General features: G+C 44.3%; 1 protein-coding gene across 1 annotated transcript in view; it reads left to right on the top strand.

The window, feature by feature from the left end:
• efhc2 (EF-hand domain (C-terminal) containing 2) overlaps nucleotides 1–17,427 on the top strand; it is a 105,657-nt gene that overhangs the window by 33,330 nt on the left and 54,900 nt on the right. The window contains exons 5-7 of the mRNA XM_067992322.1: nucleotides 364–615; nucleotides 5,084–5,191; nucleotides 5,308–5,446. Coding sequence (XP_067848423.1) covers nucleotides 364–615; nucleotides 5,084–5,191; nucleotides 5,308–5,446 — 499 coding nt within the window. The remainder of the gene's footprint in view (nucleotides 1–363; nucleotides 616–5,083; nucleotides 5,192–5,307; nucleotides 5,447–17,427) is intronic.

Here is a 17,427-nt window from a genome sequence, read left to right as displayed (position 1 = left end):
CCAATGGGCAGTTAAAAATAAAACTCAGGTAAAATTTGAGGCACGCAGTCTCATTAACATATTTAAATTACTGACCCGCCTCGCGAGAACAGGTTAGTCGCTTGCCCCCCAAACCCGCCTCTGTTAAAACTGGAAGTGGGTGCGTTGTAGGCGGGTTTGCAATTTTTGAAATTTTAACCCCCCCCACCTTTCACCCATCCCAGGGGGATTAAAATTCCTCCCAATTGAACAATATAAAAATCAGAATGGAAGTTGCCACTCGGTAATAGACAACACGATTTTCAATTTATTTTCAAGTGGTTCAATAACAATTTCGACTAAATGTTTTCCTTATTCCTTGTGCATCCTCTTTGTTTCTTATAGATAGAAAAAAACATGCAGCCTCTCCGTCCGTATGAGAAGACTGACACACTTAAGCAGTTCCTAGACCATGACAAGCATGTTCTGCGATTTTTCTGTTACTGGGATGACTCAGATACTCAGTTTGGAGACTTCAGGGAACTTGTCCTGCACTATTACCTGGCCGATGACACTATCGAGATCAGGGAGGTCCTACCTGCAAATTCAGGCAGAGATGCTGTTGGTGTATTTCTCCACCGAAGCAAACTACCAAAGGTATGAGCACAAAAAATAGTTATTTAGTTGTTTGTAAACTGAAAGTAATTCCTTTTCTTGAGCATTCTACTAGACTACATTTACATTTAATATATTTCCACAAGAAGTAAGACGAGGTGATGAATTGCTTAACGTCCCTGGTCATCTTGTCTAATGGGTCTGGGATGAGATAGTAGATCCTTGTTGTATCAGTTTGAAATAGGCTGTTAGTTGTGCCATCCCCAAACTGGCGTGTCTGGCTTTAATGCACATTTTCCGCCTATAGCTTGTGGCTTTTTAAACCTATGTCAATTCACATTATTTTCAAACAAAACCCTTAAATATAATTCAAATTTTCAGGAGTAGAGAGTTATGGTAGTGGTGTAGCAGGTGGATAGGAAGATGTGCATGGAGAGAGCCAAAGAAGTGATCAGAGGTGGCCTCATGGAGGTGGTGAGGCCTCGTGATGGTAAGGTCAAGGGGGTAGCCATGGATGTGGAAGGGAGAGTTTACAGCGGGGTGAGGTTGAGTAGAGAAGATAAGGAGAATTTAAATGAAGGTTGAAGTCACAGAGAATGATCTATCACTCACTGCATAGGAAAAGGGAGATATCACCAAAAAAAATCATCTAGGGGCCTGGGAGGGCAGTAACTAAACAGGACTTTAATGGAGGTGGGAGCGGTGGAAGGGGCTGAGGCACTTGAACATGGAAAAGGTACCAAAGGAGTAGGGAGAGAGACTGAGATGGGACCTGGCGAGAGCCATGCTGCCGCCATGCAGTTTGGGCAGAGCATGTAGTGTAACGTGTAGCTGGGCTTTGGTGAGGCAGGAGGAATCACCGTTCGTGACTAGGTTCCAGTCAAGCACAAGATATTGATAGATTCATCTGAGATTGATGAGAAGGGCCTTATTTGCGAGGTTATGAATGTTCTCGAGGATCATGTGGAGTGGGGCAGTGGTTGGAGTCCTGCTGGAGGAGTTGGAAAGGCTGTGAAATAGAACATAGGAACAGGAGCAGGCCATTCAGTTCCTTGAGCCTGTTCTGCCATTCAATTAGATCATGGCTGATCTGTACCTCAACCCCATTTACCCATCTTTGCTCCAAAACTTTGATACCCATATCTAACAAAAATCTATCAATCTCAGTCTTGAAAGTCTCAATTGTCCCAGCATCCACAGCCTTTTGTGGGAGAGAGTTCCAGATTTCTACTACTCTTTGTGTGAAAAAGTGCTTTCTGATTTCACTCCTGAATGACCTGGCTCTAATTTTAAGATTAAGCCCTCTTGTTCTGGATTCCCCCAGCAGAGGAAATAGTTTCTTTTTATCTACTATATAAAATCCTTTATCATTTACAACACCTCGATTAGATCACCCCTTAATCTTCTATACTTAAGGGAATGCAAGGCAAGTTTATGTAACCTGTCCTCATAGTTGAACCCTTTAAGCTCCAATATAACACTGGTGAATCTGCCCTGCACCCCCTCTAAGACCAATGTATCCTTCCTGAGGTGCCGTGCCCAGAACTGAATGCAGTACTCCAGATGGAGGTTCTGCAAACATCCCCATCCTCAATGACGGCGGAGTCCAGCACGTGAGTGCAAAAGACAAGGCTGAAGCGTTTGCAACCATCTTCAGCCAGAAGTGCCGAGTGGATGATCCATCTCGGCCTCCTCCCGATATCCCCACCATCACGGAAGCCAGTCTTCAGCCAATTCGATTCACTCTATGTGATATCAAGAAACGGCTGAGTGCACTGGATACAGCAAAGGCTATGGGCCCCGACAACATCCCAGCTGTAGTGCTGAAGACTTGTGCTCCAGAACTAGCTGCACCTCTAGCCAAGCTGTTCCAGTACAGCTACAACACTGGCATCTACCCGACAATGTGGAAAATTGCCCAGGTATGTCCTGTCCACAAAAAGCAGGAGAAATCCAATCCAGCCAATCACCGCCCCATCAGCCTACTCTCAATCATCAGCAAAGTGATGGAAGTTGTCGTCGACAGTGCTATCAAGCGGCACCTACTCACCAATAACCTGCTCACCGATGCTCAGTTTGGGTTCCGCCAGGACCACTCGGCTCCAGACCTCATTACAGCCTTGGTCCAAACATGGACAAAAGAGCTGAATTCCAGAGGTGAGGTGAGAGTGACTGCCCTTGACATCAAGGCAGCATTTGACTGAGTGTGGCACCAAGGAGCCCTAGTAAAATTGAAGTCAATGGGAATCAGGGGGAAAACTCTCCAGTGGCTGGAGCCATACCTAGCACAAAGGAAGATGGTAGTGGTTGTTGGAGGCCAATCATCTCAGCCCCAGGACATTGCTGCAGGAGTTCCTCAAGGCAGTGTCTTAGGCCCAACCATCTTCAGCTGCTTCATCAATGACCTTCCCTCCATCATAAGGTCAGAAATGGGGATGTTCGCTGATGACTGCACAGTGTTCAGTTCCATTCGCAACCCCTCAGATAATGAAGCAGTCCGAGCCCGCATGCAGCAAGACCTGGACAACATCCAGGCTTGGGCTCATAAGTGGCAAGTAACATTCGCGCCAGATAAGTGCCAGGCAATGACCATCTCCAACAAGAGATAGTCTAACCACCTCCCCTTGACATTCAACGGCGCCGAATCCCCCACCATCAACATCCTGGGGGTCACCATTGACCAGAAACTTAACTGGACCAGCCATATAAATACTGTGGGTACGAGAGCAGGTTAGAGGCTGGGTATTCTGCGGCGAGTGACTCACCTCCTGACTCCCCAAAGCCTTTCCACCATCTACAAGGCACAAGTCAGGAGTGTGATGGAATACTCTCCACTTGCTTGGATGAGTGCAGCTCCAACAACACTCAGGAAGCTTGACACCATCCAAGATAAAGCAGCCCGCTTGATTGGCACCCCATCCACCACCCTAAACATTCACTCCCTTCACCACCGGCGCACAGTGGCTGCAGTGTGTACCATCCACAGGATGCACTGCAGCAACTCGCCAAGGCTTCTTCGACAGCACCTCCCAAACCCGCGACCTCTACCATCTAGAAGGACAAGAGCAGCAGGCACATGGGAACAACACCACCTGCATGTTCCCCTCCAAGTCACACACCATCCCGACTTGGAAATATATCGTTGTTCCTTCATTGTCGCTGGGTCAAAATCCTGGAACTCCCTTCCTAAGAGCACTGTGGGAGAACCGTCACCACACGGACTGCAGCGGTTCAAGGAGGCGGCTCACCACCACCTTCTCGAGGGCAATTAGGGATGGGCAATAAATGCTGGCCTCGCCAGCGACGCCCACATCCCGTGAACGAATAAAAAAAAAAAATTTACCTTTCACAAATCTATGCTGACTCTCTATATCAGCTCAGATTTGTCCATGTGCTCAATCACTCTGTCCCTAATAATAGGTTCTAGTAACTTAGCCACAACTGACGTTAGACTGACAGGTCTGTAGTTATCTGGTTTCTCTCTCCCACCCTTCTTAAATAATGGAGTAACATTTGCAATTTTCCAATCCAATGGCACATTTTCTGAATCAAGAAAGCTTTGGAAGATTATGACGAACTGCAATTTCCTCACCTACTTCTTTTAATGCCCTGGGGTGGAAAGCATCAGGTCCTGTAGATTTGTCTATCTTAAGTCTCATTATTTTATCCATTACCATATTTTTAAATTTATATTAAATCCAATAAATTCCTCCTCTTGATTTATTTTTACCTACCCACGTACCACTGGTATTTTGTCCTCATCCTCTACTACGGATGCAAAATACTCACTTAACAAGTCTGCCGTTTCCTTATTGTTGATTACAGTATCACCAGCGCCTGTGTTTAATGAGCCCAGATTTCCCTTAGCCACTCTCTTTCTCTTAATATATTTATAAAAACTTTTACGATTAGCCTGATATCCCTTGAAAGTTTTTTTTTCTCATATTCCCTTTTTGCAGCTCTGAATACTTTCTTTGTTTCCCTTTATTGTTTTTTTTATAGCTCTCCCAGTCTGCTGGGTTTCCACTTTTCTTTACATTCATGTAAGCCTTTTCATTTATACTGTATCTTACCTCATTTGTTGACTGTGGTTGCCTAACTACACAAGTGGAGCTTTTGACTTTTAGGGGCACATACTGGTCTTGTATTGTACCAAATAATTCTTTGAATACCTCCCACTGTTTGATGTGGGTTTAACCATTAACCGTTCAGCTGTTCAGTTTACTGTGGTCAGTTTATGTCTCATTCCTTCAAAGTTAGCCTTACTTAAGTTTAAAGCCTTGTTTTGTGATTCCCCTTCTCCTTTTCAAGCTTAACATCAAATTCAATCGTGTTATAATCACTGTTAACAAGATGTTCCCTTATCGTCAGATTGTTAACTAGTTCGGGCTCATTTCTCATCACAAAATCTGGTCTGGCCTGTTCCTTTGTGGGAACTGTGCCTGTGGACTTGAAAGATAAAAATAATATCTCCCTGATATTGTTCTGAATATTCTATTTTTCTTGAAAGCATATTCCAGATCGGTTATATCATCCTGGTGAGATTACAGACCGTACACTACTGAACACTTTTGGGCCAATGGGACGTGGAAGCCGCTATATCCTGGACAGCCTCAAGGTAGGTAACCAAAGTCAACACTTAAAGACTAACCCACTATAATGTATTTAAAAAGTCCCACCAAATTATTGATAACTTTTTTACACTCTTACACAATTATAATTGTAATTTTCTAGACTGGAAATGTGTACCAGGAGTTCTACAAGGACTGTGACCTGATGATTGGGACAGTGATAAACGCCTGGGGACGGAAGCTAGTCCTCTGCGATTGTGATGAATTCACAAAAGAATATTACCGGAATAAATATGGCATTGGTGAGCCGATATTTTTTTTATGTTTGAGTTCATTCGTCTCTTCTATTATCTGTGTCATGCACTACTTCCACTGAGAACACACTGGGCAGGCAACTTATGTTAATATCATTATTTTTATTTTCTCAATCAACTGTGATAGTTATATAATTGACATACTCAACAAATGTGCACAACTATCCTGGTGTATAAATGTATTACAGCTAAAGAAAAATGTGTTTAGATGTGAAATAGCTTGCCTTATTAGGGGCTTAGTTCAACATGAAATAAACACCAGAAAATTGGTGCATGGATGCAAATTACCCTAAAGCACCTTTCCATCACGCACTATCTTTTATATTGATTTTTCAACAGTTTGCAGTCATATCTATATTTTCTTCGATGATGGCAATGCAGTTAATGTGGTGTATATGGATTTTCAAAAGGCATTTGATAAAGTGCCCCTTAATAGGTTTGTCATCAAGATTGAAGCCCGTGGAACAAAAGGGGCAGTAGCTGCATGGATACAGAATTGGCTAAGTAACAGGAAGCAGAGAGTAGTGGTAAACGGCTGTTTTTCGGACTGGAGGGAGGTGTACAGTGGTGTTCCCCAGGGGTCGGTACTAGGACCACTTTCTTGATATATATTAATGGCTTGGACTTGGGTGCACAGGGCACAATTTCCAAATTTGCAGATGACACAAAACTTGGAAGTGTACTGAACAGTGAGGAGGATAGTAATAGTCTTCAAGAGGATATAGAAGGCTGGTGACATGGGTAGACACGTGGCAGATGAAATTTAATGCAGAAAAATGCAAAGTGATACTTTTTGGTAGGAAGAATGTGGAGAGGCAATATAAACTAACGGGCACAATTCTAAAAGGGGCACAGGAACAGAGAGATCTGGGAGTATATGTACACAAATCGTTGAAGGTGGAAGAGCAGGTTGAGAAAGTGGTTAAAAAAGCATACAGGATCCTGGGCTTTATAAATAGAGGCATAGAGTACAAAAGCAAGGAAGTAATGACGAACCTTTATAAAACACTGGTTCGGCCACAACTGGAGTATTGTGTCCAGTTCTGGGCACCACACTTTAGGAAAGATGTGAACGCCTTAGAGAGGGTGCAGAAGAGATTTACTAGAATGATTCCAGGGATGAGGGACTTTAGTTATGTGGACAGACTGGAGAAGCTGGGGTTGTTCTCCTTGGAACAGAGAAGGTTGAGAGGAGATTTGATAGAGGTATTTAAAATCATGAAAGGTCTAGACAGAGTAGATAGAGAAAAACTGTTCCCATTGGCAGATGGGTCAAGAACCAGAGGACATATATTTAAGGTGATTGGCAAAAGAACCAAAGGTGACATGAGGAAAAACTTTTTCACACAGCGAGTGGCTACGATCTGGAATGCACTGCCCGAGGGGTGGTGGAGGCAGATTCAATCACTGCTTTCAAAAGGGAACTGGATAAGTACTTGAAAGGAAAAAATTTGCAGGGCTACGGGGATAGGGTGGGGGAGTGGGACTAGTTGGATTGCTCTTGCATAGAGCCGGCACGGACTCAATGGGCTGAATGGCCTCCTTCCGTGCTGTAACCTTTCTATGATCCTATGATTCTGAAGCCACTGTATAGTTTGATTTCACAGTGCTTGTGGACAGACTATATTGATACATTAAGATTTCTCGGCATGGTTGTGCTCTTCTTTGATACAATGCAGGAATAGTCATTGAAGCCATTTGTTTGTTCTTAGTCTCAGGGGTTCAATTTGTGTGGGGGATGGGACACAGGGATGTCCTGTCTGCTAGCGGTGCTGTTGATTGAGGTTGTCATTCTTGACTGTCTCTGATTTTTGTCTGCTTGTGGTTGGGTCTCTGCTGTGGCTCCTCAGATTCATGTTTTGGTTGTGAATGAGGTCAGGTTGGGTTCAAATAACCTGAGCATTGTCCAAGTTTATGTTGTAATCCTGGTGACTAATGACTGATATTTATTGTGACTATTGTATGAAGTCTGTCATGAGAATTGCATGGTGACACTGCACAATGCTGATTCAGAATAAGAACATAAGAACATTAGAAATAGGAGCAGGAAAAGGCCATAGGGCCCCTCGACCCTGCTTCGCCATTCAATAAGATCATGGCTGATCTTCTACCTCAACTCCACATTCCCACCCTATCCCTATACCCCTTGATTCCCTTAGTGTCCAAAAATCTATCGATCTCAGTCTTGAATATACTCAACAACTGAGCATCTACAGCCCTCTGGGGTAAAGAATTCCAAAGATTCACAACCCTCTGAGTGAAGAAATTTTTCCTCATCCCTTATCCTGAGACTATGACCCCTGTTCTAGATTCTTCAGCCAAGGGAAATGGCCTCTCGGCATCTACCCTGTCAAGCCCTCTAAGAATCTTATATGTTTCAATGAGATCACCTCTCATTCTTCTTAACTCCAGAGACTATAGGCCCATTTACTCAATCTCTCCTCATAGGACAACCCTCTCATCCCAGGAATCAATCTAGCGAACCTTTGTTGCACCCCCTCTAAGGCCTTCCTCAGGTAAGGAGACCAAAACTACACACAGTACTCCAGGTGTGGTCTCACCAAAGCCCTATATAATTGCAGCAAGACCGCCGTACTCTTATATTCAAACTCCCTTACAATAAAGGCCAACATACCATCTGCTTTCCTTATTGCTTGCTGAACCCGCACGTTAGCTTTCTGTGATTCGTGCACAAGGACACCCAGATCCCTCTGAATACCAACGTTTACTGGTTTCTCACCTTTTTAAAAAAAAATTCTGCTTTTCTATTCTTCACACCAAAGTGGATAACTTCACATTTCCCCATATTATACTCCATCTTGTGCCTTCTTGCCCAATCACTTAACCTGTCTATATCCCTTTGCAGCCTATTTGCATCCCCCTCACAGCTTACTTTTCCACCTAGCTTTGTATAATAACTTGGATACGTTACACTCGGTCCCCTCATCTAAGTCATTGATATAGATTGTAAACAGCTGAGGCCCAAGCACTGATCCTTGCAGCACCCCACCAGTTACAACCTGCCAACCCGAAAGTGACCTGTTTATTCCTACTGTCTGTTTTCTGTCCATCACCCAATCATCAATCCATGTTAAGATATCACCCCCAATCCCATGAGCCCTAATCTTGTGGAACAACCTCTTATGTGGCACCTTATCGAATGCCTTTTGAAAATCCAAATATACTACATCTACTGGTTCCCTCTTATCTGCCCTGCTAGTTACACCCTCAAAAAACTCTAATAGATTTGTCAAACATGATTTCCCTTTCATAAAATCGCGTTGACTCTGCCTAATTATATTATGATTTTCTAAGCGCCCTGTTACCATATCCCTAACAATAGATTCTAGCATTTTTCCTACTACTGATGTCAGGCTAACTGGTCTATAGTTCTCTGTTTTCCCTCCCTCCTTTCTTGAATAGCAGGGTGACATTCGCTACCTTCCAATCCACGGGGACCTTTCTAGGATCTAGGAAATTCTGGAAGATCAAAACCAATGCATTCACTATCTCTGCAGCAACCTCTTTTAAAACTCTAGAATGTAGGCCATCAGGTCCAGGGGATTTGTCGGCTTTTAGTCCCATTAATTTCTCCAGTACTTTTTCTTTACAAATATTAATTACTTTAAGTTCTCTGACAGATGTGTCTAAAGATGTGATGGGCTTGGTGAGTTCAGTGGAACACCCCAAGGAAAGGAAATGAAATATCTGTACGTATGTTTTTGCGTTTGCTTGTCAAGGGTAGTACATTACTTCCATATGAATAATGAACAGCAAGAACTTCCTTTACAAGTCATTTACATCAGGCAAAGGTAGTTTATTTAAAAATTAAAGTTGCTACAAAACAAGATTTAAAAAAAAGATTTGTTTAAATTTTAAAAAGCAGAAACTCTCTTTCTCTACCTCATAGGTTGATCTCCTGTGGTGATACGCATGGTAATTCAGAGATAATGGGCCCAATATTACCATGGCGGCGGGTTCGCGGCAGGGGGGGGGGGAATTGGGCGCCTGGGTAACGCGCCCGGTGAAATCAGTCTGCCCCGCGCGCAATCGCAGGCTAATTGGAGCCACTTACCTCTTGTTCCGGGTTCCCCGCTGCTGAGCTGCGCGGCGGACGGACTGCGCATGCGCAGTAAGGTCTGTCAGCTGGAGGAGCTCTATTTAAAGGGGCAGTCCTCCACTGACTGATGCTGCAAGAAATAGGAAAAATTACAGCATGGAGCAGCCCGGCGGGCGGGAGGAAGCGGCCTGCCTCTGCCACCAAGACGGCCTGTCTCGAGGTGGCAGAGGAGGTCACCTGCACCACCAACATATCGCCCACCTGCATACAGTGCAGGAGGCGCTGCAATGACCTAAGTAGGTCAGCCAAAGTGAGTACACTTATTCCCCTACACTCCGTCTGCCACATCACCGTCCCCACCCCACATCTCCTTCTGCACTGCCAACACTACTCTGTCACATCACCCCTCATACCCACTCAAACCTCATCCTCATCTTACCTGCACCTACTCACCTCGCCAGTACTCATCCCGCCACTACCACTCAACCCAATCCTCATACAATCTCATGGCTCTATCTCATACTCACCCTCTCACGCATCTCTTTCACAGTCAGCCTCACTAAACCTGCCACTACCTGTGCTGCAGCCACAGGGCATGCATCACATATGTGCAGTAGGCAGCGTAAGGCAAACGTTTTCGTGAGCATGAAGGGGATGCACAAGGGTGTTTGAGGGTTTGTCATGGTTTTTACTTATATTTAATTTCTGATCAACTCACATTACATATTATATTGGCACCACTACTGTCACGTCTTTGTGAATCTTGTCTGGTTTGTGCAATAATGCCCTTTTCTGAGGATCACAATGAAGACGCACCCCTGATCCCACCCATTGTGTCACTGCAGAGTGGGTGTGGGTGTATTTGCAAGGCTCTTCTGTGCAGACAACTGAGAGACGTCGGTGATGTCCCCGGTGCCACCCTGGAAGGATGCAGAGGAGAAGTTGTTGAGGGCAGTGGTGACTTTGACGGCGACAGGTAAGAAGATGGTGCTCGGGCCAGCCGGGAGCAGCTCGGCATGAAGGAGGCTGCAGATGTCCTCAACTACATGTCGAGTGACTCTGAGCCTCCGTGTGCTCTGCTGCTCAGAGAGGTCCAGGAAGCTGAGCCTCGGTCTGTGGACCCTGTGGCGAGGGTAGTGCCCTCTGCGACGCATCTCTCTCTGCGGTTGCCCTCCCTCCTGCTGTGCAGGTGGATGTGTCACAGCACTGTGTTGTGGAGCTCCACGTGTCAGAGGTAGACAGCGTGGCCGGCGAGGCTGGTGATGCTGTTCGCCCTCCGAGGAGGTCACGACTGCAGCTACGGCGGCCCCCATCTGGAAGATGTACATCTGAGGGGGTCCGCAAGGTAGGTACATGTGTCTGGACCCCGGGGTAAGTGTGCAAGTTGGTGAATTTTATTGTTAGGAGGAGGGTGGTGGAGGCCAAACTTTGTCCAAAGTGACAGAGTGGCCTCCTGCAATGAGTGAGGGTCTCCCCTGCCTCCCTCTCCCCCCCCACCTCCCTCCCCTCCCCTCCCTCCCTCCCTCCCCACCCACCTGTCAAAAGGACCTTTGCAGCTGCCACAGGCTGATGGCTGCAACACATCCATTTGAACTGGGAGTGTTTCCCCCAGTACGGGAAACAGTCTCAGTTGTTTGTAAAATCCCAACCCTCCTAAAATATCACGTTAATCAGGTCTGTAAATGACCTGAAATACCAAAATAAATACCTTAAGTGGCACCACGCCGGCTTTAATTGCCGGCGGGTGTCCCACATGCGGGGGCTGTGCGCGCATGTCAGCGCGTCAGTGGGGAACCAGGAAACGGGGCAGGTTGGAGCCGGGCTCCCGCCCCGCCCCGGGAATCCCCGATTTTCGTAGTCCCCCCTCCAGGAACGCACCCGATCGCGGGTGCTAAAATAGAGCCAAATGGTCTCTCTCTTATAGGTCTCTGTTGTGTTGTTTCTCTCTCTGTCATCTTCTGCTTCTATCTCTTTCTCTTCTCTTCTGTTTCTCTTTCTCCTCTTCTGCTTCCATCTCTCTTTCTTTGATCTTCCGCTTTTTTGCATTTCTCCCTGTCCTTTTTTGCTTCTCTTTTTGTCTTTTTCTTTCCCTTCTAGTGACGGGTGATGAGGGTTATCACTTTTCATGGTGGGGAAAGGAGGAACCAGTGGCTGTAGGGATGAGGCCGGTGGGGAAAATGTGGCTCCATTCTCACTCCTCGCTCAAACACTTATGCTTCCCCCTTCCTTTCCTACCACCCCCTCTATCCCATCGCTACTTCTACTTCTTCCCCTTGGAACTACCTGCTCAATTCTTTTACCCCTCCCTCCACTTTGCTCCACTATCAATCACTCACCTCATCCTTAACACCCCGGGGTTAAATTGGTTAACCTCCGAATCTGGGCCTGGGCATCACGGTGCAGTGGTTCCGATGCAGACTGCACAAGATATTCGTGCAGCCTGGTCACTTACCTGATAGAAACTCAGCATAGAGGCCTAGCTACGATGTTTGCACCAGGTTTACACTTCTCTCCATCAGGGGGTGCCCAAATAACGTGTGATTTGCTTGCACCTCTTAAAGGTAGCCTGCACCTCTTATTTGCAAAAAGTAAGATACGGATCCGCACGGAATCTGAACGGAGATCAGACATTGCAGAGATAAAACACAGTGTAGGCCCCCGTCCCTATGTTTACAAACTGTTGAGTTATGTTAAAACATTGAATAAAGGTTGTGCACTACTAGCATGCCAGACCTTACCAATCTGCCGATCTGAGTAGATACCAGGCCTGCGAGAGTGCATGCACCAAGGTTCTCTGCTAATGCACTAGAGACCTTGGTGCAAGAGGTGAACAGAAGGAGGGGCACCCTATATCTGCGGGGGGGTCAACAAGCCCTCCAGACATATGCTTAAGAGGCAGTGGGAGGCAGTAGTGGATGAAGTCAATGCCTGGCTCATAGCATCACGAACATGGATGAATACAGGAAGAAGTTAATTGCTTTGACACAGCTGTCAAGTGGTATCTCCTACCAACTGCACCACTAGCCGCATCCACTGCTCTATGCACTACACCCTCCCCATCTCCCACCTACCAGCAAACTCTTTCAGTCAGTACTCAACTTTCGTAATCAGATGCTTCTTCTCACCCTCACACATTACTACTGTTGCAAGCCGCACACCCAGAACTCACAAGTCACACACACTGGCAACTATCCAACCATGACAGGCACATCACCCAGACATCCTGCAGGACACTCACCGACACACTTCTCACTTTCTTGCAGGAGAAGGTGGCGTAAAACAGGAGGCAGCAAGTGGCAGTGACATTTAGCCCCTCGAGCCTGTTCCGCCATTCAATGAGATCATGGTTGATCTGTGACCTAACTCCATATACCCTCCTTAACCCCATATCCCTTAATACCCTTGGTTCACAGAAATCTTATCAATCTCAGATTTAAAATTAACAACTCGGCTAGCATCAACTGCCGTTTGCGGACGAGCATTCCAAGCTTCTACCACCCTTTGCATGTAGAAGTGTTTCCTAACTTCACTCCTGCAAGTCCTGGCCCTAAATGTTAGGCTATGCCCCCTCGTCCTAGTATTCAAGTAGAGGAGACCTCCAAAAACAGGTACAAATGCATCAGCATCCAAAAACAATAATCCATCAACTAACCTGTAAATCCTGCATGGTCCCTTTAAATAGCACTGGTGTTGGGTCGGGAGGGGGGGTCCTCCAGGCTGTCTAAGACATGCTCAGGTGTTTGTGGTTCAGACACTGCATTGAGTGGAGCTGGGAGCAGGGCTAAAGTCAGGAGCAGGCAGGCCCATGGTAGGCAGAGTTGAAAATGTGGCCAAAAGCTGAGCTATTATTTTATAAATGTTTTAATAACATTTAATAGGACTGGAGGGGGGGCAGTGGGCAGAGATATTAGAGGAGGATAGTTTACAGAAGGTCCAAGCCAACTGGGGCCTGGTTAGAAATTGAGCCAGAGACATGAGCTTTTTTAAAAAATTTAAATTTAGGGCCATTCTTTTCTATTTTTTTAAACAATAATACATTTAGCATTTGGCTAGTTACATTTTTGGGCCTGAGTTGGACAGCAGAGCAAAAGCACAGCATAGTTGTGTGGCCAGTAGAGACTGAGGAGGGGGAGACACATTGGTGCCACCTAGTGTTGACAGGCCTGAAATTATAGTGCGACAGACAAATGTTGAAATAGGCTTTTCCCAGTATGAATGTGGCACAGAAAGCTTAACTCAAAAAATTTTGACATAGAAAGTATGGAAATGCATGCCACATTCAATACTTTTAACATATTATAGATACCTACATAGTGTCACTTTAGAGCCAGTTGATTGGTTAGAAAGCTCATTGGTTGGATTTCTGCGCCCATTTCCATTGCATGGCCCTGCCAAGGGCTGGGCTTGTTTCGAGTGCATTCTGTCTGACATGCTCAGGTGGGTGAGAAAAATAATTTTATTTCATGTATATATCTTTATATTACCATTCCTGGGATGCACCTTGATGGGCCAGATTTGACTGAACACAGTGACAACATGCATGTTTTTCACATAAAACTGAAGAACAAATGTGTCAGTTTATGTGAAATCAATTTTTCTCTGTGACCAAAAGTACAGGAAATCAACTATGCTTTAAAAAGATTATGGATTTGGACTTTGTCAGTTAAAGGGCCTTATGCTTCATTTGAAAGAGTAGATGCATGAGCACTCAAACAGAAACTGGTGCCATTTACATTATGTTTGGAAATGCTTTGTGAACCTATAGGTCCTTTTCCAATTGTATGGAACAGATTAATAATTTATATAATATAAATATTACAGAGCCTTTAACAGGAGTAGGTTTTTAAGGTTCCGGGGTTATTTGTGCTGTCAAGTCAATAGATGATTGTAGAGTATAAACAGTCAAGTGGACTAACACCTCCAATCAGTGCAGAAGTGCTGCTTCTGATGAACTGCATTGTATTGAAGGAAGGATTAGAAAACCTAAGTCAAACTATATTGGATTTAGTGCAAGATCAATAAATCTTAACCCAATTTCATGAATAGAAGAGTTGTAAAATCCAGCACAAACCTACCATTACAGTAATTGCTTTGTGTACCAATATTGGAAGAGTTTGCTAGGCCCTAATATTGGACTGCTGCCTTATTGATCCCAACCTTTCTGAGTCTATATTATGTGACTAAATTGTTGGAAAGATGACTAAAGCATAAGGAGTTAGTCTAAGGCTGTAATCAGTTCAAAGCACGCTGCTCAGTCATTTACTGAAGCCATAAGGAGATAGCTCAGGTTAAATCATTTTTATAGCAGTTATGGGTAATTTCTGTTCTGCTTTCTTCCTACTGAACATACCAATTCCTAAAGTCAAAATGGAGACTTAATAGCCATATTAGATTTTACTTAGTCCTTCACCAATAATGATCAAATCCTGTGTGGTAATTATATTTTTTTATGTTGTTAAGCACCTATGTAATATAATGTAATGGAACTGATAATGTGATGTTCAGCACCTGTAGCACTACTGTGCATCGGGTGCTGGTATCTTGTGTTATCGAGTGTTGGGCAGAGCTCACATAGCACTATATAGTGCACCGAGGAAGTGCCTATGCTTTTGAGAGTCTATGCGCATAATATGAACTAGGCTTACAAAGGTCAAAAAAATATGTTAATGAGGTAAATAGCAAATAACGCAACCAGAGCACTAGACTGTGTTTCAGATGCTCAATGCCCATTTAAAACGGGAGGCACGGTTGTGATATTGGCTCCTCTCTCTCAAAGTAGACTCATGGGTCCCGCAAATCTGCAGGCCACAATCCCAGTGTAACCACTGGCCCCGTGCACCTTCTGACTCCCCATCCTCTTATTGACATTTCTTTGACCCCCTCCCCCAACTCTACTTATTTAATTCCTCTGCCCCCTGGGAGCTTTTCTCTGAGTGCTCAATCTGCAGGCTGGCTAAACCAGCACTGAGCTTTTTCCAAATGCTTAAAGTGATTATACTATACAAATGTACAGTATTAATCCTTTAAGTGCCTTAACAAACTAAGAGCCTGTTTGTAACCTAAATAATCTTAAACAGGCTTTTTGTTTTAGCTTTCCCATCACTAAGATGTGGGTGGCACAATAAATTCCACCACAGGAGAACTATTTACATGGTCATTGGAACAGCAAAACAGCATATCCTTTGATTCATTGTGAGCAATGCCACAGGACATCTGCTATTAATATATTAAAACTCTTGCGTATAGTGGGCAATTCCTCTAAGTAACACTTTAATTCCTGTGACTGTCCCTGTCATACTTTGTTGATAACATCCCTATTATTACAAAAAGGATATCTTCTAAATCAACCTATACAATACCATGGGAGATCAGCTTGTTAAAAATAAATATGCTTTAGAAAAATTGTCCATGAGCAATACCATGGGAAACTAACTAGTAATATATAATCCTTTAATTTATATATCATCTTTCACAAGAAAATGTCTCAACTGGTTTATGTAATGAATTACTTTTTTGAAGTTCAGTGATTGTTAGGATGTAAGTAAACAGACAGGCATCCTGCACCAACAACTTTCTACAAACAGGTTCATCTGTTTTTGAGCGGCATCAGAAAGTGGAATGTTTTCTAAGACACTGGGAGAACTTCCTGCCTTCTTCAAATAGCACCATTTCATCTTTAGTGTACACCTGATCCACTGAAAAAGGTAGACCCTCATTCGACATCTAATCCAAAGAATGGCAGCTCTAAAAATGTAGCACTTTTCCAATGCATTGAATTTAAAATCCTCAACCTCATCTTCAAATACCTCTATGGCCTCACCCCACCGTACCTCTGCAACCTTGTCCAGCCTCATGTCACTTCTCCCTCCCTTTCCCCCTTATTGGGGACAGAACCTTTGGCTGCCTTGGAACTACTTTCTGGAGATCCGTTGCTAAACCACTCTACTGATCAACTTCTGTCTCTGCCTTTTTAATACTCATATTTTCAGCTAAACTTTCACTTGTCCCTCTTAACTTTTCCATCGTGGCTTGGCATCTGCAACGTTTATATATTCTCCTCTATCAAATGCCATGGGATGTTTTCTACATTAAAGGTACAGTCTAAATGCAAGTTGGTTGTTGTTAGCAGCTTAGCTTATGCACTCAAGCCTGGCATGAGGTTCAAAGCCACAAATAATTGAGTCAAGCTGACATAGGATCAGGAATAGGTCACTGTTCCACCATTCAGTTAGATCATGGCTGATCTGTATCAATTTAATATAAAAATCAAACTTAACAAGAAGCATGAAGAGGAGAATTTCCACGGGATCCTTCAGATTTCCATCTGTAATTTTGGCGGAAGATCGGCAGAAGCCCTGGAAAAAAAGTATAAACTATGTTTACACAGTTTGTCCATTGATTCTGCCAATCATGCGCTGAAGTTGGACAGTAAATCAGGAGAACCCCCATGGAAATTCCAGGCATGAATGTCTAAAACATTGTCTACTTGTTTTTCCTAAATATTTTAGCTGATGGTCTGAATCATTTTTGCTTAACCTAATAATACTGTGGGAAATTAGCTGGGAGAAGCAATGTTATTGAAGTGCTGAGGTGGCAAGAATTGCTGAAGCAGCCTGGATAAACAACAGATTTACTGGTGTTAATTCTTTTCCTTCTGGTTTGTCAGTATGCCAGCCAACAATTGGAATTAGGCCAAGTATGGAGAATTTCACCTGATTCAATTACAGCAATATATTATTTTTTTACACTGTTGCATTTCCAAAGTGACTTGACCCACATTGACAAGGGGGGAAGGGGCTGCCTACTGTCATCTCATATGGAGGCACTGTTGAGCTGCAGTTAGCAGAAGACTCGGGTGGGGGGGGTGGGGGGGAGCTGATTTTAAACCCCAAGAACAGCTGGGTTGGGG

This window comes from Heptranchias perlo, chromosome 11 (assembly GCF_035084215.1).
Source record: "Heptranchias perlo isolate sHepPer1 chromosome 11, sHepPer1.hap1, whole genome shotgun sequence".
In the NCBI taxonomy this organism is placed as follows: domain Eukaryota; kingdom Metazoa; phylum Chordata; class Chondrichthyes; order Hexanchiformes; family Hexanchidae; genus Heptranchias; species Heptranchias perlo.
The sequence above is the reverse complement of the archived record's forward strand: the minus strand, read 5'-3'. Positions and strand labels throughout refer to the sequence as shown.